This window comes from Seriola lalandi, unplaced genomic scaffold, assembly GCF_002814215.2.
Source record: "Seriola lalandi dorsalis isolate HSWRI2012SDOR001 ecotype SW California unplaced genomic scaffold, Sedor1 jcf7180002054425, whole genome shotgun sequence".
Taxonomy (NCBI): Eukaryota; Metazoa; Chordata; class Actinopteri; order Carangiformes; family Carangidae; genus Seriola; species Seriola lalandi.
The window spans coordinates 1,273,618-1,300,916 of NW_019524978.1; the positions used below are offsets into that span (position 1 = coordinate 1,273,618).

Genomic DNA, 27,299 nt, shown 5'->3' on the forward strand with positions numbered 1-27,299 from the left:
AATTCAAAACGTGCATTTGATCAGCCGTGACTCATTTTCACACTTCATCCCCCTTCGTAACATGAAAAGATTTTATTTTCTCCTTTTCTTGACATTTTCAACTCAAATAAATAGTGGAATTTGTAAGTTAAAGCTGTGTAAAACACAATGTTAGCATCCAAACACAAATACACACTAAAAGTCAAAGTCAATGAAAAAAAAAGCTTGTTCACACCTGTGGTTGCGGAGGTAGGGCACTACATAGTGCATGATATTAACCAGCAGTGGGATCACCCTCTCCTTCTCGTCACTGTAGAACACCATGTCCAACAGATGAGCCAGCACCTGATAAATAAATGCAGCATTCAGTGTTTTCAGTAAGCATGTCAACAGACTGATGCTCTTACAAAATATTATTAGAAAGAAGACATCAAGGTTATATCTATTCAAACTGGCATCTTCCAAGATACATTCAAAACAGCTGTTGTAACAATAAAGAAACCAAACCTAGACAGTAATGCTCTGACCAGCCATGGGCCAATATCCAACCTTCATTAGTAAGATACTTGAAAAGATAGTTTTAGTGCAAATAAACAACATCCTGAAAGAATTCATTCAGGCTGCAGAACACAACACAGCACTGAAACTGCTTAACTTGATGAAAATAGAAAGTCTCAATTCTTGTCCTCTTAAACCTGAACACAGTGTTTGATACGTTTGACCTTGATATATTAATCAATCATCTTGACAAGTTGGTCAGTCTTTTTGACTGAGTTAAAGTGGTTCAAAATATACATCACAGGGAGAAAGTTTTACATCGGTCATGGAAATCATGCGTCTGAGGAACATGACATCTGCTTTGGGGATTGCACTAGGGAGCTGCCTTGGTCCATTATTATTCTTACTGTACATGCTGCCACTTGGTGACATCGTCAGAGAGCACAATGTATGTTCCCATATTCATGACACACAACTGTACATCTCTGCTGAACCAAATCCTACTAGTCAGCCCTAAAATAAGAAAAGAAATGCTGTTTATTAATCTGGGGAAATTAACTCTCTGGATTAAATCTGAGGTTCAAGACTTTATTTCCACCATAAAAACATACAGCAGCTAAAGTATGATCTTTTATAAATCAAAAAGATTTTGAAAGACTGATACATGCCTTTGTTTCAAACCGACACAATTATTGTAATGCACTTTTTACTGGCTTCCAAAAAAAAAAAAAAAAACACACTGAGACGTCAGCTCATTCAAAACTCTGCAGCTCGGCTATTAACCACAACCAAGAGGAGAGAGCACATTAGTCCAGTTTTAGCTGCTCTGCACGGGCTTCCTGTTACATTTAGAATTGATTTTAAGATCCTCCTCCTTATATACAAAGGCCTTAATGGATTAGGACCAAGCTACATTGCTTACTCCCTTGTTGACAATTTGCCTTCAAGAGTATTGCAATCGTCTGCTGCTGGTTTACTAGAGGATCTCAGCAACAGATGAAAGAAAATCTGGAATTCGGTTTTTGGTAATTACTCCCCAAAGCTATGGAACAAATTACCTACAGATATCAGGGAAGCCAACTTGATAAGTCTTTTTAAAAGAAAGCTTTAGGCATCACCTAGCTACGACTTTCCTTGTAATTCTTTTTTGCACTTTGCTTCACACTTATTATTCTTTATTATTATAATTCTTCAATTATTATTATTATTTATTCTTATCATTATCATTATTATTATTATTATTATTACTAAGTTGGTTTTACATTTAGTCATTTGGCAAAGTCTTTTATTTATTATTATCAAGTGGGTTTTATTTTCCATCTTAAGTTATTCTAATTATGAAAATGAACATAAAAACAGGGATAGAATCAGTGTTTTCCATGTGAAGCACATGGTGCATGTAATTTCTTTATTGTAAAGCACTTTGAGCTGCATTTCTTGTATGAAAGGCACAATTATGTATAGGCACCATATTATTGCACCAACCAAATGTATGACAAACTGTACTGCAACATATATTGATATATTGCCACAAATAAACCCATTAGTAAATAAAGCTGCAAACAACAGTAAAGCACAGGTAAAATCTGCATAATTAGCTCCACACTTATCTAAAACAGCCAGGGTGGAAGAATGTGATGCATGATCTCAATTGTCCAGCTCAGCACATTCACAACACACAACACTGAACCCAACACACTGATTTATTGGTTTAGAGGTGGGAAGGTGGTTGTAAATCAGCTGTATGGAGCTCAGTTGGAGTGTACTGTGTGTAGTTAGTGTACTGTAGGGCTGTGCCTGAGAGCAACAGGACTAAACAGTGCTGGTGAATGTGAGTGAGAGCAGCTTGAGACATAATCAAGATCAACAATGGAAACAACCGGCAGAGCCTCTGACTGATGGCCTGAGAAACACTGAGAAAGTAGTGCAGGAAGGGTTGAGCTGAATCACAGAGACATGAGTGTTTTACCTCAGCCAACAGTGTGAGGGCGTGAACACTGTACACTGATGGAGTGAAGCTGGAGGCCTCCATCACTGTGAGCATTAAATCTACAAAACACACATAGCAAACATTAACAGCTGCTACATAGCTGAAAAATATTAATAATGCCATGCTGAAGCATACAGACTATCTGCAAAATATATTCACATTTCACATGCTTTTGTGGTGTATGTGAACAGAAGCATCTAAGTGCTCTGCTCTGACCACTTACATAGTTTCAGTACCTCATAATCAGATTAATTGCTACATTTAGCTGGATTACATTAATCCCTTAGATTATAATACAGCTCTAGTATAAACAAAAATTACCTCTCCCTTTCCAAAATACAGACTACCCTGAACACAAATACAAAACTAACTTAACTACTACTTCACAATCAACTGATCTCACTGGCAACTCAACTGACTTTTAAAGTCTGTCAACATCCACAGCTGACCTAGGTTATATGAGCTCTATTTAAACTTGAATCCTATTGCAGTGCTATATCTGATTACACTGTTAGCACCCAGAAATCTCTCCACCGCTGTGATACAATGTGGAAAGGGATGAAGAACAAAACATGCTGTATATTAAAGCTGTTTTTCTCACTTTGCAATTAGACATAGACATCAGTTTCTGTTTCTGTTTTTGTAAGTTTAGTGTGAAACTGGCTGATATATACTGTAGCAAAATTCAATGTTACAGTTATGGTCTTCATTGGTACTTTCTTCAATGCAATTAGTGAATGAAAGCAACACACCTTCTACATCAGCTTCCAGGCTGGTTCCATCCACAACTATCTGAGGAGAAGCCTTCACCTCCAGGTTTCTCCTTAACCATGTGGTTTGCTCTAGAGAGGAGCCTGCAATTGTCCCGATAGCCTCCACGACTTTATGGGTCACGTCCTGAATACAGAAAGAACAGTCATATCCAGTCAGGTAAGATTACTGTAATGCATTTTTTATAATCCTGTGTGGCTGTAGATCATGAAAGTAAAGAAAAACGTCAATTTGTCATTAAAATGACATAAAAACTACACAGTGACATGGCAAATAAAAGGAGAAAACTATATAACCTTATTAAAAGACATTAAGCAAACAATTAAGAATTGAAGGCAGTTGAAGTAATCACCTGCAGCTCCCTCTGGTCCTTCTTGCTCTCCAGGTTGGGGTTCTTCAAAATGAACTCATTCAGAACTCTAGAGAAAAGAAAGACAAATGGAGTGCCATGTTAAATAAGTTAAAATGTATAAGGTGTCATCTCTGGATCCTGGTTTATTCAAATCCACAATGTGACCTGTGAGTTACCCACTAATAGCCACAAACTGGCAAATGTAAGTATAATTAATACAACTTAATCCCCAGAGGTTGTGAGGATATAAGGACACCTTTACAACAACTAAAATGATAGAAGGAAGAGAAACCAACCCCAATATGAGAAACTGTCCAGGGGCAGGCAGGCCTAACTGTACAGAGTCCTTCAGCAGCGCCAGCAGGGATGGCCAGCTATCAACTAAACTGGACACAGGGATCCTAGGACAAGAACAGGGCACAATCAAGAACACAAAGTAAAACGAGGTTAGAAGGCTCTGCACACTTTATGAAGGTTAGATGGCTTTAAACAATAATAGAAGTTAAAAAACAAAGATAAATCAAGTAAATACTAATGTTGGGAAGCAGTGGACTCACCTCTGGACATAGGCATAGAAGAACTGCAGCATGCAGACCTCCAAAGAGAGGTGCTTCTGTAGGTGTAGTGAGGAAATATAATGAATGACCATGAACAAGGTGAAACTTAAAGACTAAATAAAGTATAAAATAAAGTCCTTGTGAAAAAGCAAAGAACAAAAATCACAATATTCCACACCAAAAAAGGCATAATTAACTACTACAAGCTTCATTCTTCCCTTCTTCCTGCTTTAGAAATATGAACATGTATGATAAAATGAAGTGTGATAAATCTTCTCACTTCTCACAAATCAAGAACTTCTGCTACAGTTGTGAATAGTGAAATTTGTGATGTGGTTATACTTGGGCAGAAAGCCCTTACAGCTCTGCAGGGACTCATATAGCCTTTTGCCGAGGAGTCAGATGATGGGGATGAAGCCATTTAAGCTTCAGTAACATTACAGTTACAGTACAGCTGGCATCATCAGCACAAATAGAAACACAAACCTTGTCCTTTGCGATGGCAGGTGGCTGTTTCAGAACCTCTTTGACTGTCTGCATGACTGTCTCAGTGCGCATGGCGCTCACTGAACGAACCAGCTCGACCAGCAGCAGCTGCTCTTCACTGGCTAGAGGAATCACCTGAAAGACACACAGTCCAAATACAGGTCAATCGTACGTGGAACTAAAACACATTGAGTCTTGAATAAAGTATGTTTAAATTATGTTGAACAATGTGTGTACTGCATTCTGGTCTGTACCTATTGAGTATCTAGTGAATAGACAGTAGTCAAGCATTGAAAATTTTTTTTCATGAGCAGTAATGGCAAAATAATTCATCATTCAAATAGCAATTTTAAGGCATCTCTTCTAGGAACCAAACTAGTAGGAGGTTGGAGTGAAAAGTCCTGCTGTTATGTTTCACACAAATGACTACACCTGAAAGTAAAAAAAAGACTGATTTAAATGGGGGCAGACCTTTTTTTTTTCTTCACAGCACTCACCTTATTTCTGACTGGGGTCTTGACCTGTTTCCTCTCATTCCAAACATAGGCAATCGCTGCCATGAAGTGAGCTCCATGGTTCATAGAGATTGGACCCAGCAGCTCTAGAATTTGCTGACGGAGGTTCTGTCAAACAGATTTAAGCGGGGTTAGACCTAAACAGCTGACAACTTATTATGCAACAATTTCAGTTACAACACACTACAGACTACAGGCTTTGCCACCAAATGCTTTATAGTATATTGTGCAAGGAAAACAAGCAGGCAAGAAATAAATCTGAGTGTAATATGCTCAAATTACTGTGGAGACATCTCATTTTCAGTATTATATGCTACCTTCTACATGTATTATGTGAACTCAGACAAAATAAATTGTCAAACATTATCATTAATGTTGTAATGCTCGGAAGTACTATGCCCACTGCCCAATCTAAAATGATCAAACTGACAAAACATGGGAGTTAGTTGGAAAAGTAAGTTTGGTACATTATTGTTATTGTTTCCCTGTCAGGCACACAGGTTCTGTAACGACTACAAATTATGATCTGTGCAGGATAAAAATCCCTGTATTATCTGAGTGAATATTAGATTTCCAGCCCACCTCCGGAAAAACTTATTCTATCTGGACAAGGCTAATAACTATTTGAAGAAAAATACAGAGAAATCATTGCTGAAAAAAAGTCCTTCACTGCCAGTAATGAGATTCTGCTCTTAATGTTGAGACCAATAATCCAGGTATTGTGCATGAAGTTATTAGGGCTAGGCTGCCCACATGTTTGGGTTAGCTCTGGGGCAGTATTGTGGTTTCCTGGTCTACACCTGACCTCTTATGTGCTAATGACATTTTAAATTATGCCCTAAAAACAAATTTTACTTTATCACACGTGCTATTTGATTTTTTTGTGGATGAAAAGGGACAAAGCCAATCTTATTATCACGGACACTCCCTCTCATTTCTTCATTTGTTCAGTCAGACCTTGTCCTTCCTCAGCTCTTGCAGCAGTTGTTGAATTATTGTGGCTCATTTAGTAAAACTGGTTAAATCTGCATTATAATCTATTACTGTGTCTTTGATGGAAAAACAGCCTGGTGTACCTTTGTGGAGCCCAGGTTGATGTTGGAAGTAGAGGCAGCAGAGGCAGCAGCTGGCTTGTCAGAGTTGTCAGCCTGGTGGAGGACACTCCACAGAAGGGTGACAGACGACATGATGGTATGGAGGATAGACAGTATACCTGAACGAGCCTCAGCCAGGTGCTTCTGGTCAACACTCACTTGTAACTGAGAGCAGAAAATTCAACAAAACTGTCAGTACTTATTGTACAATCCTATATTATACAATGAAACAGAAAATGTAAAGCATACCTTAATATACATTGTACTCACAAATGTATCAAATAAATACATAAAAATTTAAAATACAGCAAAGGAGGCCTGTACTCAGAATTGCTGTATATAAAACAGTCTGTGTACAAATAAACTGCTACAATAATTTGGAGCACAGCACCCTCACCTGGTGGTACTGGGAAGAGGGATCCAGCAGGCAGTAATGGATGATGGCCGTTACCCCCTCCAACACTGTCAGAATCAGGTCAGGAGGGATGCAGAGAGCCATCCACTGGGGTCTGGAAGATAGAAGGAGAAAATGCTGTTTCAATGCATATTTTTTGAATTAATATCTCTTATAGTGTCAATACAAGAATTTGAAGTGTTTCACATTAGGCACAGTCAATACATCCAAAAAAAGGATCATGTATAAAAGAGCAATTGCATCCGATGGTCAACAGTGTCATCTGGTGACCAAACCCTTGCTATTGCACTGTACTGCCTGTGTGATTTAACTGACTGCAGTTATCAAAATGGTATGTGATATCAGAACGAACCATGTAGATGTTAATACCTGGTGTCAGTTATCCCGGTCTCATAGCGGTACTGCTGAAGAAGATTGTCCAGGTTCCTGCACAGCTGCAGAGTGACGGAGGCCACCACCCTCCTCAGCACCCTCCCCATGTAGGGTAGGGTGGCTGTTATGAGCCCGATCCACTGGGGGTGCATCTTACACGTATGGTGCTGATGCAACGCCCTGATCACTGCACACAGAAACATACCCTGCGCTGTGATAGGCTGTCCATGGAGGTATTGCAGTGATGTCATTGGCTGCTGAGGGTTGACATGCTCCACTTCCCCACCGAGAATCTCAAACCCTGCCCCAGCACCACCTCCTGTCCCTCCACCTCCAGCCCCGCCTCCCACAGGTCCTCCTTCTCCTCCTTCATCAGCTGGCACCAGGACTCTGTGCTCAAGTACAACAAGACTCTGCAATAGTCTTAACAACTGTGACTGGACTGCACTACAGCTGTCAATCTGGTCCTCTGACATGTTGATCACACTGTCCTCTGACAGACCCTCCTCCACTGTGGCCACACTGACACCTGCCACCCGCTGCTCGTGCCATTTCTGGGCACTGAATATGGAGGAGAGCAGGCAATGGAGAACCACCTTTTGAACTTTGCACTTAGAGAGGACATCACTGATGAAACTAGCAAAGCCCTTAGCTGAACCACCAGTGACTTTGGATAGCTCACTGAAGAGGAGAGCTAAGACCTCCACACTGGTCAGCTGCATGGCCCGGTTCCCTGCCAAGTCCTGAGAGCCTGCTGCCAAGTGGGCAGAATAATAGCTTCGAAGGAAATAGAGACAAAGTGAAATGATGATCTCCAGGTACATGGCGCTGCGAAATGTGTGGGAGTGGGAGTCCTGGGGGATGGGGCAGTAGAAGTCTTTGCCCATGACGGAGACTCTGTGACGTGCTAGGAGGTTTTGGAGCAAAGAAAGCTGTGGAGTGTAGGTGTTGTTGATGCTGGTGGTGGAGATGGCACTTACAAACCCTGAGGGAGCAGCTTTCAGCATGGCCGCGATGGCTGAAAGGGCGTGGAGGGCCCGTGAGGAGTCGTACAGCTGGAGGTAGAGCAAGACATGCTGGTAGAGAGGATGGATGTTAAAACGAGGTGGGGCAGAGGATGATCTGCGTCCTGTGACATTGCCACCCCCCACAGTCCCACCAGGACCCCCGCTGGGTGAGCCAGTGTCACTCTCAATCTCTGACACCTCACCTTCACCACAGCTGTACCAGTTCTCTAGATCCAGGCTGTCCCCGAAGAAAATACTTGGCGGGCGCAGTTTCTCAGCTTGAATCGCTGCCTTTCTCTGCCTCTCCTCCTCTTTCCTCTTGGCCTTCTTTATCTTGGGCTTTGCCCCTGGAGATTTGTCTGCTAGCCTCTCCATGATCTTCCCCTTAAGGCTGAGCTGGGTGCTACTATGGCTACGCTTACGGGCCTGAGGGTCATCCACCCGCAGGTTGTGGTCTGGGGTGGCTGGGTCAGAGCTGTCTGGCAGTGTGACGATGGAAGGAGATGAACTATGACGGGTGATTCCCTCTTTGTGCTGCTCCTCTTCAGATATATCAGCCGGTGTGACAGAGAAGAACTCCAGCGTGCCACCAGCCAGCATCTCTGGCAGAGTCTGGTGGCTGGAGCCTGGAGGAGGACCACAGTCAAGACGGGCACCAGTCGAGGTATCGGAGGAAGTGCTGTCTGTGTCTGTCTGTGGCCAGTTTTCAGGTTGAGAGGAAACTTCAAGAGATCCATCGTCTACTAAACTCAGAACCCTGTCTATTAGCTCTTTCATAAGAGAGGACACAATCTCTTCTATAGACTCCTCAGAGATGTCATCTGAGGAACCAGTCTGTTGGTCTGAGCCAATGACTGTGCTGTTGACACCCTCTGGTTCCTCAAAGCTGCCATTTTCCACTGTTGATGAATGAGAGCCACTGGACTCGGAGCTGTGGGGCTCCCCCTGCTGGTCAGCAGGCTGATATTCACCAGCTAGTTGCAAATTCTCACTGCTCAGGCTCAGTAAGGACAGGCTGTCACTTAACGGGTTGACAGTCAGACAGAATGGCTCCATGTCGCTCATCGCCAGGCCTCGGAGCTCCTCTTGTGTAACCCTCTCCCCGTGGATCTGACTGAAGTCTAATGACAGAAAGAAACAAGAATACAAATTAGAAGCTGCTCAGATGCTCTTCTCATCTCAGAAACAAACAGTCAAGACACAGTCACTATGAGCAAAGCCAGAGTATTGCTCACTGTCTGAGAAGCCAGAGTCCCTGGTGTAGATGGGTTCTGATGACCCCTGTTCAGGTGGTTCAGGAAAGACCTGGGCCCAGTGCCGCTGGGCTTGTACCCTCTGAATGGACACTCGGTGGGTCTTGGGGTGGAGCAGAAGGAGGAGTAGTGGCTCCAGGACCCGAGCAATGTCATGCCTCTGAAGGACCTGATTCAGCCAAGCCCGACCAACAGCACTGGTACATGGATCCCAATAACTCAGACTGTCTAGCATGATGAAAAGAGATCTGCAGGACCAAGAGAAAAGAAGTAGGGAGAGAAGAGAGAGTAGTGAACGGAGAAAGATAAAGAGAAAATCAAAAGCACAGTGAATCACAGGAAAGGCACTTGATCCAAAATAAAGCTGTATCACGAAAGGGCGCCTTCAAATGAATTAAGCACAATTTCCATGTTGCCAGCAGATCCTGACCTACCTGTCAAATGTGCGACAAAAAGGAGACGACTTGGTGATGTTCAAATCTCGTGTCAAATGCCACAGAACAGAGAACTTGACATGGGCCTCCAACCGAATTCTCTGAAAGAAAAGGTAGTTCAGTATGGGTTTAATGGCTTGTGTGATTCTGCTTTGTGTTTGTGGATATGACCCTACAGGTTATGTGTGATTTGTGCCGACCTTGTCTCTGTGCATGAGTTGCTGGCTGATGACGTCCTCACAGATGCTGGGGGAAGGCACCAGGTTGTGGAGCTGGTAGAAAAGCTCCACACTGCGCTGATGATGCTGAGGGGTTCCTTCACTCAACTGGTCCCACAAGATCAAAGCCACACTCTGAGAAAAAGATTATAGATTTAAAAACAAAGTGACAAAGTAAAGACCACCAACAGCTCCACCATAACCTGAGGCAAAATCTCTACCTTGAAGAAGTCCGTCTTGTCAGCGATGTACTTTAGAATTCCCTGAGTGAGGGGTGGCCTGATGACGACAGCTACTCGACCCTGGCTTGGACTCATGGGCTGGGCGGACTCTGTGTTTTCTGCAGATGCCACGCTCTCAGCAGTCACCATGGCAACTGACTGGGTGAGTCCTACTAGGTCCATGAGCAGGGAGATGGCCACGCCCTGCAGGCTGAAGTCACTGGCCAGGCAGCAGGCATCCATCAGTGTCTGCAGCCACACTGGCGGACGGACCTGCTCACCATCTGCATGGACACAAGGGATATACAGTATTTCAATGTTGTGCATTTTTATATTTTACTAAGGTTTTACTGTCTTTAAAAACTTAAATATCCATAAAAGCTGTCTCTCAATTCAGGGGTCGCATCCCACGAAGGGCACAGCCACTGGAGATTGCAAAGGCCAAACCACAATGAGATGGTCTGGTCTACAGAGCATTTCCTATTCATCCTTGGACACTGTTTTATTTGTGGAGTCTAACTCATTCATTGAAAAGTATCTTGGGATAGGTTGGGTTGCGAAGGATCCACCAATTGGATCCTTTGCTGCCTGCATTTGAGGGAGCCATCAAAATGATCTTGTTACACCCTTGTGACACGGCCGATGTAATGATACACAGCTAAACTCAAACTTCAAATATTCAAGTGCCCCTCAATTAAGCACAGTAACAGCAGGTATACAGTAGGTATTTACTAAAAGAAAGAGGCCTCCTTCATTCATTATTAGTGTTTTTGGTGCTTACCTAACTGCTCTTCCTGTGTGGGTGAGGACTTGAGGTTACCCTCTGCGATGTAGACAGGGAAACTGGAGCATTCTAGGAAGAGCTGGCAGGCAGCAGTGAAGGCAGCAACACACTCCCTCTGGACGAAACCAGATCCCAAGCATAACTCAGTATAATCACAGTGCTGGGAGCCCTCTGAAACCAAGGGCCCCGACTGCATGACCTCATTTCTTTCACCCTCAGGTCTGTCACCCCGTCCAGGGGTAATATACAGGGTGATTAGTCGTGAGAGAAACTGCTGGAAGTGCTCCAGGCAGCACTGCATGACTGGTTTGTCTAGAGGCTTGGTCTGAGATGGGCCTGAGGAGCGACGGCCTGTTTTGACTGCTGGGTGGGGATGGGGGATTCGTTCCATTTCCTCTGGCCCATCTCCCTGGTACTGGACGAAGTCTGTGAAGCCGCTTTCTGAGGAGCGACTGCTGGGAGGGTTTTCCCCATCCTCAAACACCTCCCCACTGCCAGGTACCTCCAGAGTAGCAGGGAGTGCCTGCAGGAAGAGAGGGGTAAGACCAGGGATGAAGTGCATTCAGATGAAAACAGAGGGGAAAGGTGTGCTTTGCTATCCTGAAAATACAGCCAGGAAAAAGTGAAAAGTGCAGATTCTGTATATCCCTATTGAGCATTTGTGACCATAATGTTCTTATTGATCTTTCTTTTGCCACTCAATTTATGAATATTGTTTCCCTGAAAGGTAGTTGTCTTTACAATTATTACTGTATTAGCAAAGTACTAATACAGTTATAATAGCAAACATAATGTAAAAAAGATATTATATGCACAGTCCAGAGTATGTGCTTTATTGAAATGCAAACGTAAGCACAGTTCAATGAATCAAATTCAATCGAGTAAAAGTTAGAAGAAAAAATAATAAGGGTTAAACTAGTGTTTGAGCTCAGTGTAATTTCAATAACAAAGTTATCAAAATTTACACAAAAAAATACAAAATATGTATTATATGCATTTCAGTGAGAAACATTGATCATTGATGCAGTCCAGAAGTCTTGAGACAAGTGTTTCCCTGTTCAGCATGCTTTGAACATAAGCGAACGATCCTGTGAACATGGATGATGAGTGTTTAACGGCACAATCATGGACATTTTGACAGCATTATGACTTGTCAAAGTGTGAAAATCACAGGTGTGACTAATAACCCAAACTAATGCTCAGTTCAATTCAAGTGTCCCAGTAAGTCATCCCTTAAACTGTTAACCTAAATGAAATGCAGTCTTCCATTATGGTAAATACAAACCACTGTGCTTTTTCTGCAACAGCATAACAAAATGTCTAGTGTAAAAAAAAGTATGATGACAACAAATATGTAGCCTCAACAACAAAATTTAAAACACAGGATTGTTACCTGCCAACACTCGGAGGGACTAGTACTAGACACCAATTATATCAAATTTATTTATGTTTACTGGTTATGATCAGATGGAAATGTATGTTTATTTTTAATATAATAGTTAAACTCTACATTTATGGCATATGACAATAAAGGGGTTGGGCAAAATGACAGCATCTAATATACAACAAATATCAATTTGACTATTGCTTGAGACTTTGTTTAATATACCATATAAGACCATTGCAGGCAATGTTGCAAATAAATAAGCAGAACCGCTTAATGACAACATTGGTTTTTACAGGACTTTTGCATCCAGCTTTATTTGCAATGTGATTTAGTACCTAAATTCATCTGGTATGTAATTCAGAAAATCCCATCTATAAATGCTTTTTTCATTAAATTTCCAGAAAATGTAATATGTAACAACATATGCTCAAACTGCAACATAAAATTACAGATACCTGTAACTATATCTTATAAACTTAGACAATATCAGTATTTTTTCAGTACAAATTTTTTTTAGTTTATTCAGTTAGGACTGTATGCCAAACTAAGGGGTGTAATAATGGATGTCTGAATATAAACCATGACCTTTCACTGCGCTGTGTTCTGTACACTGGTCATTTTATAGTGAGGCTGTATTTGGTCTGACCTGAGTGTAGACTGAATTGTACACCAGACTTACATTCTGCTGCTGACAGACTGACAGACCTACAGGTTCATACAATTCTTTGTCACAGTCAGCCTTTGGGGCCTGAGTGCTTCGTAGGATACATTTTGATCGAGGCAGCATGCACATTCTGGAGCCTGGACTCAGATGGCAAGTTAGCTCGCACGTTCTCTATATGTCCCTCAGGGTGGGGGGTGGAGATGTTATAGTATTCAGTGGATGTATGTGGGATGCTTTCCACACTGATGACTACGGCACACCCAGGAGGCATCACAGGCTAGTCTACTCCTCTTCTCCCTCAGAGAGAAGAGGCGAGCTGGGCTCAGCTGTTGGTTAACCATCTTCTGTCTGTCTACTTGTCCTCTCTTCTGCCCCTTATGGGCCTACCTCAATCCAGTTAACCCCTGTCTATCTTTAGACATGGGACTGAGTGACTAATCTTTCAATCATGCCTCAGTGAGCTCTCAAACACTTAATTAGCCAGGTTGCTGGACAGGGACCAGGAGGACCAGGATAGCCAAACGAAGCATTTGCTCTGAACAAGTCTTCAAATGCCTTGTGTTGAGAGACTGTGGGATGGCAGGGCCACCCAGCCAACTGCAGCACAGGGCAGGAGGTTGGCACAAGGAAACAAGAGCTGGAAGGAGCCCTGTTCAGAGACCAGGGAACACCATCAGAGCCTGAACTGATGGGTTTTTGGGCAATAACTTGTAGGGGAAGTGGGTCAAGTAGGTCAAACTGGGATTTGCTCTGACTGAGCCAGCAACAGGGTTGTTTTTAATCAAAAGACTTTTAAAGGATCATTTAACCAACAACAACATTTTAGATAAGCTCCAGTTATCAAGCAAACCATAACAAAGAGACCGCCATACTGAAAGTTGTACATGACCTGAGAATTATTGTGCATTTTAGCAACGTGGCTGTCCTTATTTTAGACCTAAGTGCCGTATTCAATACAACAGACCACAAAATTGTGATTGACAGACTGGAGAAATTAGTGGGTCTCTCTGGCTGTGGTTTAGCCTGGTTTCAGTCAGCCTGGGTGTTAACTTATCAGAAACACATAAAAACCCATAAACCCATAAATGGCATTTCTCAAGGAAGCATTCTCAGCCCAGTTTTGTTTTCATTATATATGCTCCCATGTGGAAACATTATTAACCTTCACAATGTCAACTACTATTTGTATGCTGATGATCCAGTATTGTAGATCTCTTTTTCTCCAAATGACCCCAGTGCACTGCATGCTCTCGCTGATATTAAACATGGATGGGTAAAAGGCTTTTAATATTAAGTGAGGAAAGAACAAAATACTTTTTTCAAGTATATTTTTTGGACTTTTTATGCCTTTATGATAGCACAGTAGAGAGAGACCGGAAATGGGGAGGCAGAGAGAGGGGGAATGACATGCAGTAAAGGGCCGTCGATGCGGGATTCGAACCGGGGCCGACTGCAGCGAGGACTGTAGCCTCTACATATGGGGCGCCTGCTCAGCCCACTGCGCCCCTGGACGCCCCAAAAGCATACTTTTAATGGGACGAAAAGCTGCAAGGAAAATCTACACTCTTTGCTTGGACATCTTAGCAAACAAATTAAAACACAAATTACAAATTTGTGTGATTTTAGTCTCAGAGGTTGATTTTAACATTTTTAACAAGGTCATTAAAACATCCTTTTTTCATTTTGGAAATATTGCCAACTCATAAATATGCTCATTCATGCCTAGATTACAAGCTATTTAGAAGAATGCAATTCTCTTTTTACTGGTTTACCTAAAAAGTCTATAAGAACAGCTTGTCCAAAATGCTGCAGCCAGAGTCTTAAAACAAAGAAAATGGATCACATTAACCCACTGCTTAAGACCTTTCGGAATAGATTGTAGTTGTTTTACTTGTTTATAAAGTTTTAAAGCTTGTTTAAAGTACTTCAGCACTTTCCAGTTAATTTTTTTTCTGTAGGAAAAGTTCATTGTCATTTCATGAGAATTTTATATTTTGCTCACCTGTTTGTCCTCCTTGTCTCTGCTTTTCTCCCTTTTTGAGTTTGAGGAGTTGCCAGTGGAGTTAGAGTGGCCCTGAGCCTGAGAACCCGAGGGCAGGGCCAGAGGGGACACCAGCGGTGGTTGCACTTTGCTGAGGATCTTGGAGCAGAGACGAAGGCAGTGGGTGAGCTCCCCGAGACCCAGGGCCTGCAAGTGGCAGGTCAGAGCTGCCACCATGCGCAACAGCAGCTGAGGAAGATGCTCTGTCTGGATCTCTATGTATGTCTCCTGGAAAATTTTTGAAGAAAAAAAAATGAAGTGAGGAAGTGAAGGTACAATTCTGGAAGGAGGTGAACTTAATATAATGTAATTACAGCTGGCAACTTAATTAGGGTTCCGCTGGACTTTTGAACTCTTCATAATGATTGATGTATTACAGTTTGCTTGATTAAATGTTAACAAATACACATTAATCTCTAGAATTATCATCTTATCTCTTCTCCCTCTGGTTTTAACCTGATACTACATTCTCAGTACAGAATATTATCTGCTACTGTCATTTTCAATCCAAAACATGGTAATATTTAAAAAGCCTAAGGAAGTTAGGGTATAAAATCTTCTGCTGTTAGACATTTTATCCAAAGACATCGCTCCCATCCTCTGTGTTGTTTTTGTATGTTGGCTGTTTATTTAATAATCTTTTATGATGAAAGAAAGGCTCTACACAATACAATTCTAGTATTTATTGATGCTTTTATCGTTTAATATATTAGGCTTATGGACCTAAACGTAGTGAGCCTACTTTTCTCCATATGTGATTTTTATAGCCTTCTTGCACCTTAGCCTTCTGTCGTGAGTGTGGTGATCTTCTCATGAGTTTTTTTTAATTTTGAAACTAGTATTTTTACTCAACAAGTAAAACATATTTTTATGAAACAAACAAGAACGAAAAAATAACATCCGAATGATAAAATAAAAGCATTAAATCATGGAGTAAATTAAAATACTCATATTTCTTACAAATATGTGAGCACTGCAATAGCAATAACTGCATGCATGCTTAACAGAAAGCACATACACACTGGGCAGAGATTTCATTTTCACAAGATCCACACCAAACAGCCGGGATAAGTTTTCACCACATGTAATGACTGTTATAATTCCACTTCTCCCTTTGGGATAATGTTCATTTCTGGCATTAAAATATGACAATAAGTCACTCATGAAATGAGCAAAGGAGGAGCAAAGATGACCTGAGGGATGTTGGCAGGACGTTGCAGAAATGTTATCGTAGCCTCAGTGAAGCAGGATGAGGTGAAAAAGCAGGAAAGAGCAGTACTTTACCTGGCAGATTACCCTCATGCTTCTAGTAGGCTTCAAGGAGAAAGAGCAGATAGTTTGAACAGACAGGAGCAAGCAGAGCACAGGCCACAACACTTTCTTTGCAGAAACACACACACACTTTCCCACTCTCGCTCACAATCTCACATAACACAAGGTTGTCTCTCTCTCTCTCCATCAAACACACACACACACACACACGCACGCAAACACACACACATTTAAACAGGGTAATAAAAGACTGTGCGATTTCCAAACTATTCAGATTGGAAATATCATATAGACAAACATATTTCTAGAGGATGCAAACGAGATTTTGACAGGGAAACTAAACACACAGGCATTTTGAACCTGTGTAGGGATTGCACACACTGTATATACACACAGACACAAAACAGATGGGAGGCACACACACACCCTAATGGTGGCCATTACATCCCAAAACTGGACCCAGAAATGGAGCTGGATGACAACATGAACGCCAAATTGCAAATGGTCATGAAAGTTAATTGTAGGGAACATACTGGATTTAAGAAGGAAGTGTGTGAGCCGATAGGGAGTGAGAGATAAAGAATGAGATGACAACGTTGGAGAAAAGGGACCGTAAAAGAGGGAAGAGAAAGAATGTGGTGAAAGGGTACAAAAACCAGAAATCAGAAATTTTTGATAAAACCAAAATCTGTATAAAAGGAGGTGGAAACAAAAGGTGAAAATAGAGAATGAACAATGACGAAGACAGAAAGGGACAGTAATGATAAATTGAGCAATAAAGCAGTGCTGAAAAGACAGAGGTACACAGAGAATTAAAAGAGTGAAAAAAAAACGTAAAAGTATGAAAGAGAAATAGAAGGAGCCAAAGAAATACATATAACAGTTTAATAGTAAAAGAAAATCCTAATAGAGAGAAGAAAGCAAGAAAGAAAGAAAGAAAGCAAGAAAGAAAGAAAGAAAGAAAGAAAAAAAGAAAGAAAGAAAGAAAGAAAAAAAGCAAGAAAGAAAGAAAGTCTCACCAAGGAAACAATATCCAGTAGGAAATCAACCAGCTGACAGAACTCCACCAATGACAGCTCAGGAGGATTTAAGCTCCCAGGATGCCTCTGTGCACGTGTGTTGCTGTTCAACGTCCTCCTGCAACAGAGGCATATTTTTGATTATTATGAGTAAAGTATGATGGTTAGAGATTACCTTCTGTGTTTACATTTTACAAATGATGCTAATGTTTTGCTCCACTTTGAGTTCTGGTGTGGGTGTAATTATATGGGGAAAAGTGTCTGGAAACCTGTTTGGCCCCTGGTACCAGCTGATCATTGTTTCAACACCATAGCGTTGAGTAGCCAACCAGCAGCATCCCTTTATCTCTTTATGATGAGGTAATCCCGGGCAGGATAATGAACAGCTCCAAAAACATGATAGCAGTTTATTTTTATCATAATTTTGCCCTCTGATATTTAGACTTGAAGGTGTATCCTTCACTGTATATGTACACATTCATTTACATCTACAAACCTGCAGCACTCCTCAAACCAGCGAGCGATGTAGTCCCACATGTAGTATGGCTCAAATGAGTTGAACAGGAGATTGGCTGTTTTAATAAGTTCAGCTGTCTTCTTGTTCTCTCGTAGTTTGCTAAGAAAGAAAACAAAATTTGATTCTTAAGAATATGTAACTATTAATTACAGTTATATTCAAGATTCAAGCTTCAGAAATCAGAAATTGTATGGATGAATAGATAAACAAAAAGGATTCTGTTATAATTCTAATAATGAATGTTTTTTGCATTTTACAAGGAAACATTTAAAAAAAAAAATCAAAATGCAAAAATTTGACTCCACATTACTCCATATTTTATGATTCTAAATTTTGACATTAAAACACTCATCTGTCATTATTTTGGTTTGGTTTGGTTTTTTCAAATGGTATATATTTTCATATTTATATGTTACAATTTACTTATTTCTCAGTAACTTTTTTCATTATTTTGCAATGCTGTTATTTTATATTCATGTATTACTAATTTATGTAATGTTTGAGATTACGTGCTTTAACACATCCCACTTGTTCTATTTACCGATATTTCTCTTTGATGATACAACTACCAAATTTTTATTATAGGATTTATTTCATTTTTATCATTGCCAATGTCTGAACTGCTAAGAGAAGCAAGTGGTGGACTGGACTGACCTGCTGAGATGTGTATGGTCTTTGCTGAATGGACTCTGGTTTTGGAGGTCCAACTCTGTTCGGCACTGTGTGTGTAGAGTCCGAAACACTTCAATCAAAACATCCTCTAAGATTGCTGGACCTGGACAGAGACACATACAGACATTAGCAATGATATACAGTGGGTGATTACAATCTGCATATGCAATATGTGTCATAATTTACATATTTATAACACAAATTAGACTGTTGGTGTCTACATATTGACATACCAAGCTCTGGTTTGTCCAGCAGACTGATGAGAATGCGAAATGGCTTGAGGTCATGCATGAGGATGCTCTCCTCTTCCCCACCTCGGGCCTTGCCCTGCAAGATTCCTATCATTGCCTGAAAACACATGTGCATGCACGCACGCACGCACACACACAGACACACACACAGACACACACACTTGCTATAGTAGAGATCAAAAAATATCTGTAAACTCCAGAGCTACTTTTCACACAGCTGAGGGCACATTTATTTTCTTTTGATTTTTGTTTATTTTGCTTCCTATAATATTTGGCAGAATCAATCTCATATTTGCATTGAGCCCCCTTTCATTTTTTTTGTGTGTGTGTTTCACACTTCATCTGCCACATAATGAGATGATGCCTGGAACAGACGGTCTCTGTAGTACCAACCCTCTCCCAATGGAGGGAGCTCCAATAACTGTCTCAGAGCAGATGGCAGAGGAGCAAACAAAAAACAAAACAAAAACAAAAAAAGTACTTTCAAAAACAAAACTTCCCCTCCCTGTTGCTTTCTGTGCTCCCTGTTCCAAACCCTGGAGTATCAAAGCTTATCACATGCCAGGAGGGCTGGAGTTGTTTTGAGTGTGATAGGACATATTACACAAGAGTGTCTGTGAGTGTATAAAAGTCTGTGGGAGACCTAAGAGCTGTCTTCAAAGGATAAACTGTTGGGAATAGGAGAAGAGAGCAGGACATATATGCAAACCCCAGAGAAGATGTGTGAGGTCTGGGAAGAGAAGGATGAAAGGGGATGGATAATTTATGTAGCAGACAAAAGGAGGCCAGATCTGCCAAATTTAGGGCGATCCCCCACCAACACATACACTTCCCAACCCCACACATATACATGTCTAACCTCTAGAGGTGTCAGATTTTTGTTGACCTGTATTTGCAATGAGCCTGAAACCTCACCTGGACCAGCATGTCCTTCGAGAAGGTGTTGAAGTAGTGGCAAGCGTACTCCTCTGGGTTGCTCTGTCGAGTGCTGCGGGGGCCTATCATCACCCCATTGTTATCAAAGCCTTCGAAAAACAAAGATGTACAGTTATAATTGCGTAAACACTCATAACATGTACATCCAGAACATTCAAGCACAACGCAAGAAAGTACACAAAGCACTTATCCAGAGTGAAATGGGTATTTATCGGTATCTTGGAGTTGAAGACATATCCTCTTCTTTTTTCTTATTTGTAAACTCCTAATGGTTGTTGCCAGCATAACTCACATGCTTCTATAGTGCTTCACACTACAGAGATATAACAAGTTTCAGATAAAAAAGTAATTCATTGGGAAACTCTCTAGCTGGCCTAGAATCTGGCATTAATCACTTACAATTGGCATTAGATTCACACTGTACTGTGTATCTAACTTTCACTCCACATGTAACTTGTGTCTTAACATTTTAGTGAGCTAAGATTTTGAGATATTTTAATGCTGCAATCATTGCAAGTTGCTCTGCATAAGAGTTTAAGCTCGATACATTCAGTGTCCATCCCTAGCCATGCATACACTTACCAGCATGATCATCCACAGTGAGTTGCAAGCAAGAGAAAATAAAGTAAGACAGCGCCCACAGCATATACTGGCCTAATGTATGTTCCACAGAAAAAAACAAAACAACTGCAAAGCATCCATATACCTAATATATACCTAATGTGTATGCAAAAGGCAAAACAGAACAATTTGTTTGTAAAGGTTTGTATGTCACGGTTCCTATTGTCCATGTAAAATGTTATTAACACTGGTATACATAAGTCAGAGGGGTTTCATGAATGATTAATATTCATGCTTTTTCCTACTGGATTTAAGCAAAAGTGGTGAACAGCTAAGTTTCTACAACAGGTTCATAAATGAATGGGGAAAACTGCGGAATGGGTTATATTCTTGTTAACTAACCAATTCCTGTTACTCTTACACTTCCCCAGATGCAATTTCTCTCATACTCTCCTGTAGGGAAATTGGGAAATTAGATCTCTAACACAGCAATATTCTAAAAAATAACATGATGAGTGAGAACCCTGATACTGTATATCTGAGTTTCAGGATTGTGTCTGTGTGTGTATTTCGCACCCAGCAGCCAGGCATAGAGTCTGCGGTTGAGGGACATGTCTCTTCTCAAAACCACATGCAAAGCTGCTGACAGGATCCGGATCATGTCAGGGCGAGTCGCCTGAACACAACACAACAAAACAGACCAGAACAGTTGTGAGTGACGCTATCCATTTCACACATATACATACACAGTCAAGCAGGCAGATTATGGCTACTAGCAGACTGTCTATTGCTTGGGAAATAAATATCAATCCTAACAGTAAGACACACACACACACACACACACACACACACACACACACACACACACACACACACACATCATTATCAAACTTCACTTATGTTAAAGTAATTTTAGCCAGACCTCACACACACAGCTTTCCTTACCTGGCTCATGTGGAAGGGGAAGCAGAAGAGGATCAGGTCCAGGGTGCTCCTCTGCACTAACACACTGGAGTCCTGGACTGAGGTACTGACCGCCTCCACCTGGTGAGAACAGAAAAGCACTATTACGCAAACTGTCTACAAAATACACAACATTATACAACATTACACTGATCAGGCATTCAGGCCAACACAATGACTTAAGATAAACCTGTGTTGTTGGACTTTCTTTACTTACTTTTACGGGCTGAGTGCGCGGACACAACCACAAACAACTATGACCTATTTTGTCTTACCACTGACATTCATCTTGTAGTTGCCAGCACATTACAGTCAAACTGCACCTGTTTCTTTGTCCATGTAATATTAATTCACATTAATTCATCCACATTAATAAAAAAAAACCTTAATAAACCAAATCACCCTAAAAATCAGAAATAATAAATTGACATTTTGCAAGAAAGTGGTGCAGTATATTTTGTCCCGCTCAATGGGACTGTCATGTTCGCAAATCCCTTTTTGACAACAGCATATTGCTATGTGGCAGTCCGTCATGTACCATGAGCTCGATGTCACTGCCTATGACATAGAGCTGGTCCTCCATGGAGAGCTTGCGATTAAGGTGCAGCAGAACAAAGGACACCCCAGGCAAACGCACAGCTGGGCTGGTTAGGATGCTGCCCCACAAGGCACTGTAGAAGGCCGACTGCTCCACTGCTGCAGCCACCTTCTCCAAGAGGGTGTTGGTTCTACGGTAAACACAACGAGGACACAATGAATATACTTATCAAGTGCACACCAGCATTTAGCACATACTGCCCTGTGACCGGCAAGTGATGAAGTCCACACAGCAAAACTGGCACTAAGAAGTGAAAATACTTGTTTAAAGAAGTAATACACTGTTTCATAACAGAAGGCAGATTGATCAACAGTGTGTTTCTGCTATTGTCCAGGTGGAGGCAGTTACTCATAAAATGACTTGTGCACAACCACACAATCTTTTACAGAATTTCTTCCTGGATATGCTCTGGTACTGTGGGTTTAGAGAATCCTATTTAATGTATTTGCTGAATTGTAGCAGTAGTTGCATTAGTGGTAGAATTATTGCCCTTGGTCTACATGTTGTTTCTAAGGTTTTTCTCAGTCAGTCAGCAAAAAATTTTATTTAAATCAAACATTGTCATGATTTATGATTCATTGCTTAATCCTTGAGCTTTCCCTGAACAGAGCACTCACTGCTGTCTATGAGAACATTTGAATCTCACTGTGAGCTCACTGTGAGCTTCAATTTGCAATTTCCAGTAACTGAGTAGGATTTCTTGCAAATATCTGTTCCCAATACTCAAATAAGGTGAATCCAAAATCTCAATTAGAACAGATGGGACATAATTGTAATACACACATTACACACATGGCATATGACAAATAGATAACAGTCAGACATTTTGATGTCAAACCATGAAAAGCACAGGTGCAATTAATAACCTTAATGAAATCTGGCATTGCTCACTGGGACACATGATCAAATGTCATTGTTAATGTTATTAGTAACACCTATGCTTTTCCTCGTCACAACCAGAACCAGGATCAGATTTATTAACCAGGTAAGTGAGAACAAGCAATGTACGAATTACATAAAAGACATACAATATACAGAAAGTACAAGTTTGTGTGAGCAAACAACAATAATGTGCATCACATACAGGAATGAAAATGTGATCTATGTATTTGTACAATACAGTATTTATAGATGTGAAGCAGGGTGTAATAACTGTTTGATCTGCTGCAGTCCCTCTCTAGGCCAATTATGCCACCACAGCACCCTCTAGGGCATGAGATTAGAACTGTGTCAACACTAAAGAGATGGCTAGTTTACAATACTTTGTAATATCTGAGATATTATTCACAACTAGATGAACAATTAATCTTGTGAAAAAATAAATTGAATTAATCAAATGGTCCTTAGTTAGTTATTTTACCCAAGTGCTAGACTACAGATGTTTTTAAGAGAGGAGAGACTGAGTTTGACAAGTGCAGACATAGACAGAAGACTTCAGGCTATCTGCACTTTGAAATATTAATCTTGCAGTGACGCATATATCTCATGTATCATTCATACAATCTGCAATCAACTCCTTTCCACATAATGCTATAAAATGCCCTCTCCTAATGGCCTGTTCTAATGCATGCATGTGCACATTTTCCATGTGTTGTTTTTCTTTCTATTTCTGCTCCTCTTACCTGTCGTAGTACTCTGAGCCCTCCTCCAGACCAGGCAGTACACCAGTCAGTAGACCCTGTAGGCCTGGTTTCAGAGTCTTACCAAGGGGCAGGTAGTAGGTCTCATAGAGCCCCAGCAGCACAGGCTTCACAGACATGGCGGCATTGGAGAGTAAAGGGAAGAGCCCAGAGCTGTAGGGATGAGAAGATATGGCTCATGTTTAAGATCTGATACTCAGAAAGCTTTGTGTATAGATAATTTATTGGCCCCTGTACATGGTAACAAAGTATTACCTGTAAAGAAACAGGTCTTTGGCTAGTCTCTTGGGGCCAATGATCTTGAAGATGATCTCATATGTCTCCAAGGCCTTGCGGTGGACCCCGCTGGGCAGTGCAGGGTGGAGGCATTGGGCCAGCCGTTTGCCTATTGTCAGCTTCTTGGGAACCACTTGATATTTTGCATTGTTCTGCAAAACCTGAGACAGGATGTAAAAACTGGTCAACAGGAGCCACGAAGACAGACAGTGTGACAACAAAGATGTTTATCTGTGCAATTCACACAGGAGCACTAAAGATGTAAACAGTTTTCAGGGGTTTTGATGACTCCAATCACAATATGTGGACTTATCACTCATTAATTACGCGGGATCCATATGATTTCATGACAAAATTACATTTTTGTTACTTAAAAGTTATGGAAATAATGTGTATAGGGTACCTGCAAGTATCAAATGCCAATAACAATTGTATGTATTAAATCAATGATGGTCGGCTGCTACACTGACTAATACCTGTGAAACCAATGCCATTAAAGGACCAGTGTGTAGGATTTAGGGGGATCTATTAGCAAAAATGGAATATAATATACATAATTATGTTTTCATCAGTGTATAATCAGCTAAATATAAGAATCATTGTGTTTTCGTTAGCTTAGAATGAGCCCTTTGTATCTACATAGGAAGCAGGTTCTCTTCCATCATGTTGCACCAACACGTTTCTGCAGTAGCTTAGAACGGACAAACCAAACACAGGCTCTAGAAAGGATCTTTTGCATTTTAACATTACCTGAAGGCCACTGTAAGTTCTTCTTCACGCTTGGAAAGGGTGAGGTATTCAGTTAGTTGCAATTTGAAACTTTGCAGTTCAGTGCCACTAAATCCTACACACTGGTCCTTTAAAATAACTTGGCTGAACATATTTTGCTGGTAGGATAATAAATGAGTGGAGAAACATAGCGAAAGCAGATGCTTCCACGCAGGTGCACTGCATAGTAGAATTAAACAATTGCATGTATTAAGTGTGGAGCAGGCCCAGTTGATTCTGATTTTGTACCATGATAGCAAAAGAAAAAGATCTAATTGACTTTGAAAGAGGGTTCATAGTTGGAGCACAGATGGCAGGAACTTAAGTTATAATGACTGCTCAACTGGTTAGTGCTTCAATAGGAACAGTGACAGAAGTGACATGATGACATCTGCATTTCATCTACAGGAAAGACATCATTAAATAGGGTTGGAAATTGGTGTGGAGTGTGCACATTTGATGACCATGATGCTCATGCATTAGTGCAATATGTAAGGAAAAACAGACGGGTAACTCTTCCTCAGGTGACTGAGAATGTCAATGCAGGACGTGATCAGACTGTGTCAGCAAGAACAGTCCTTCGACAATTACATAGAGGGATAATAAAGTAGCGTTGCAGTACCTAAACCCCTCATTACAAAGATAATCATCTGAAGGGTTTATGTTCTGCAAAACATTTGAGAGTTCAGTGGTGCAAAAAACACAGTCACTGGTCTACAGAGATGTGGAAAAAAGTGACATGGTCAGATGAGTAATCTTCATCATATTCTGGACAAGTGGGTGAGTGCATGTGTGGCATAAACCCAGAGAATGGTACAGGCCTGAATACTTGGCCCCTACAGTGAGGGGATCTGGTGGCTCTGTTATGTTGTGGGGGCCACATGTCTTTGCCTCCTCTACTACATGTAATCTAGTGCAGTGTAAACCAAGCTATGGCCTGTCTGATCCTTACCTTGTTGAGTTTGCCCAGTGCAGAGATGAGATCTGCCCACTCACTGGAGTACTCAAAGTTCTTGAGGGCTTTGTCCACTGCTGCCACATAGTTCCTGTACTTCGAGTCACTGAGCAGCTCCACTTCCTCTGCATTCATTCTCCTGGGTGGTAATTGTGCTAATGTAAAACACCAGGCACAGATATATACATCACACCTACAACAAAGACATCAAGACAAATAAGAAGAGAGGAAAATGAGACCAAGAACATTAAAAATACACAGAGATCATAATTCAAAGTTAAGTCATTTCATGAAACAAAAAGCCAGAGCCTATCAATAAGCAGTATGTGTTCCAATATCTGCCAGGGTGCAGCTGGAGTCATTTTAATGGACTGAGTCATATAAATCAGCAGGAGCAAAGTCTGACATGAACAGCCATTACTATCTTTGTTTTATGTGTTTGGGAATGACGCTTGACGACGGACATGCTGAATCATGTAATGACCTCCCAAAAAAGTTTTGGAGAGGAAGAGGAGTAATCGACTTTCACACAATACTGCTGCTGTCACTCCTACACTGCAATCTTGCAGGAAAACATTTATTTTAAAGGAATGTGGTTCCAGACAACAGATTTCTGCGGATGGTGAACAGGAGAGGAATGAGTCAGTTTAGGATTTCACATTACAAGGCAGTCCTAACAGCCTCACCATGAAATGGGCTCTTGCTGGCATGCAGTGATGTTGTTAAGTCCATGAGGCTGACAGGCAGCTATGTCAGCTTTGCTCCCTGGTCTACACAGTATCATCCAGGCTGAGAAGCCACCATTTAAAACATAAACACTGTTTGGTTAACTATATTACAGACTTTTAAAAAGGTAGGCTAATCTACTAACACACCCAATACCTCATGCCTTTTGACATTTAATGAGTCAGTTCTAAGAATAGCACTGAGCAAACCTAATAATGTTTATCACTGATTACCATGATCATGATTTTAAACAAACAATACTGCCAAACATACCCTGGTTCCAGTTTCTCAAACATAAGGATTTCATGCTTTGTTTGTCATACATGACAATAAACTAAATATAGATTTGGGTGTTGGACTTGCTCAAATTAAACAAGCAATCTGGATACATCCCCTGGAGTTCACTGTAAAGAATATCAACTACAATACTTGGTATATGATTTTCATAGCTAGTCAGATTTATACTAATTATACTATAATTTTTCATACTAATTATGCCACAATTAATACTCTTTTAATACATCAACTAATAGAGAGAGAGCGATAGATAGATAGATAGATATAGATAGATAGATAGATAGATAGATAGATAGATAGATAGATAGATAGATAGATTTCGATACAGCTGTAATGAGCTAATATTGGCAAATATATATGGGCCTGGGTTATTTGTCTGTCTATCTTTAACACTCATATTGAAATCTTCTGGTTGGAATGATGTTGATTTTTCTCAGTCTTCTCCCTTAGTGTCAACTCAATATCTGAACTGGAACAACCAAGTGGTAACCAATTTTGACACAAATCATTGTTGTGTCACTGCTTTCTTAAGCTCAAAGATAGTGCCATTGGACGAATGGATATTAAGCCAATTAAATATTACAATATTTTGTGGTCTCTAGATTATGTGAGTGGCAAATTTATGGGGGGCTCAAACAGACTTAGACGAGGTAAGTGACATTTTTGATGCAAGCTTTACCCATCAAACAAGGTATCAGACTTTTCATGGTAGACATTTTCCAGGAACATTACCGGTGGCTCAGCACCAGCTAACAGGACCCCACATCAGTAAGCCATTACTAATTAAAGTTATTACTCACACCTGTGCTT

The 27,299-nt window shown here is 40.9% G+C and overlaps 1 protein-coding gene across 3 annotated transcripts in view; it reads right to left on the reverse strand.

Moving 5' to 3' along the window:
• The window catches only part of dop1a (DOP1 leucine zipper like protein A), a 31,505-nt gene that overhangs the window by 3,327 nt on the left and 879 nt on the right, over positions 1-27,299 (reverse strand). The window contains exons 2-30 of one of the 3 annotated variants that reach the window (XM_023410457.2): positions 25,464-25,659; positions 23,723-23,904; positions 23,450-23,620; positions 21,768-21,957; positions 21,212-21,310; positions 20,843-20,942; positions 19,685-19,767; positions 18,752-18,866; positions 18,501-18,621; positions 17,826-17,945; positions 17,330-17,447; positions 16,323-16,352; positions 15,000-15,266; positions 10,944-11,469; positions 10,163-10,446; positions 9,924-10,076; positions 9,724-9,824; positions 9,272-9,537; positions 7,027-9,157; positions 6,640-6,751; positions 6,225-6,407; positions 5,131-5,256; positions 4,634-4,768; positions 4,148-4,203; positions 3,887-3,991; positions 3,591-3,657; positions 3,220-3,364; positions 2,447-2,526; positions 215-324 (exon numbers count right to left, since the gene is read on the reverse strand). In XM_023410457.2, the coding sequence (XP_023266225.1) occupies positions 215-324; positions 2,447-2,526; positions 3,220-3,364; positions 3,591-3,657; positions 3,887-3,991; positions 4,148-4,203; positions 4,634-4,768; positions 5,131-5,256; positions 6,225-6,407; positions 6,640-6,751; positions 7,027-9,157; positions 9,272-9,537; positions 9,724-9,824; positions 9,924-10,076; positions 10,163-10,446; positions 10,944-11,469; positions 15,000-15,266; positions 16,323-16,352; positions 17,330-17,447; positions 17,826-17,945; positions 18,501-18,621; positions 18,752-18,866; positions 19,685-19,767; positions 20,843-20,942; positions 21,212-21,310; positions 21,768-21,957; positions 23,450-23,620; positions 23,723-23,904; positions 25,464-25,601 (6,314 nt within the window). In that variant the 5' untranslated portion in view covers positions 25,602-25,659. Of the gene's footprint in view, positions 1-214; positions 325-2,446; positions 2,527-3,219; positions 3,365-3,590; positions 3,658-3,886; positions 3,992-4,147; positions 4,204-4,633; positions 4,769-5,130; positions 5,257-6,224; positions 6,408-6,639; positions 6,752-7,026; positions 9,158-9,271; positions 9,538-9,723; positions 9,825-9,923; positions 10,077-10,162; positions 10,447-10,943; positions 11,470-14,999; positions 15,267-16,322; positions 16,353-17,329; positions 17,448-17,825; positions 17,946-18,500; positions 18,622-18,751; positions 18,867-19,684; positions 19,795-20,842; positions 20,943-21,211; positions 21,311-21,767; positions 21,958-23,449; positions 23,621-23,722; positions 23,905-25,463; positions 25,660-27,299 lie in introns of all 3 variants that reach the window. The other 2 variants (XM_023410456.2, XM_023410458.2) reach the window with 2 other exon arrangements.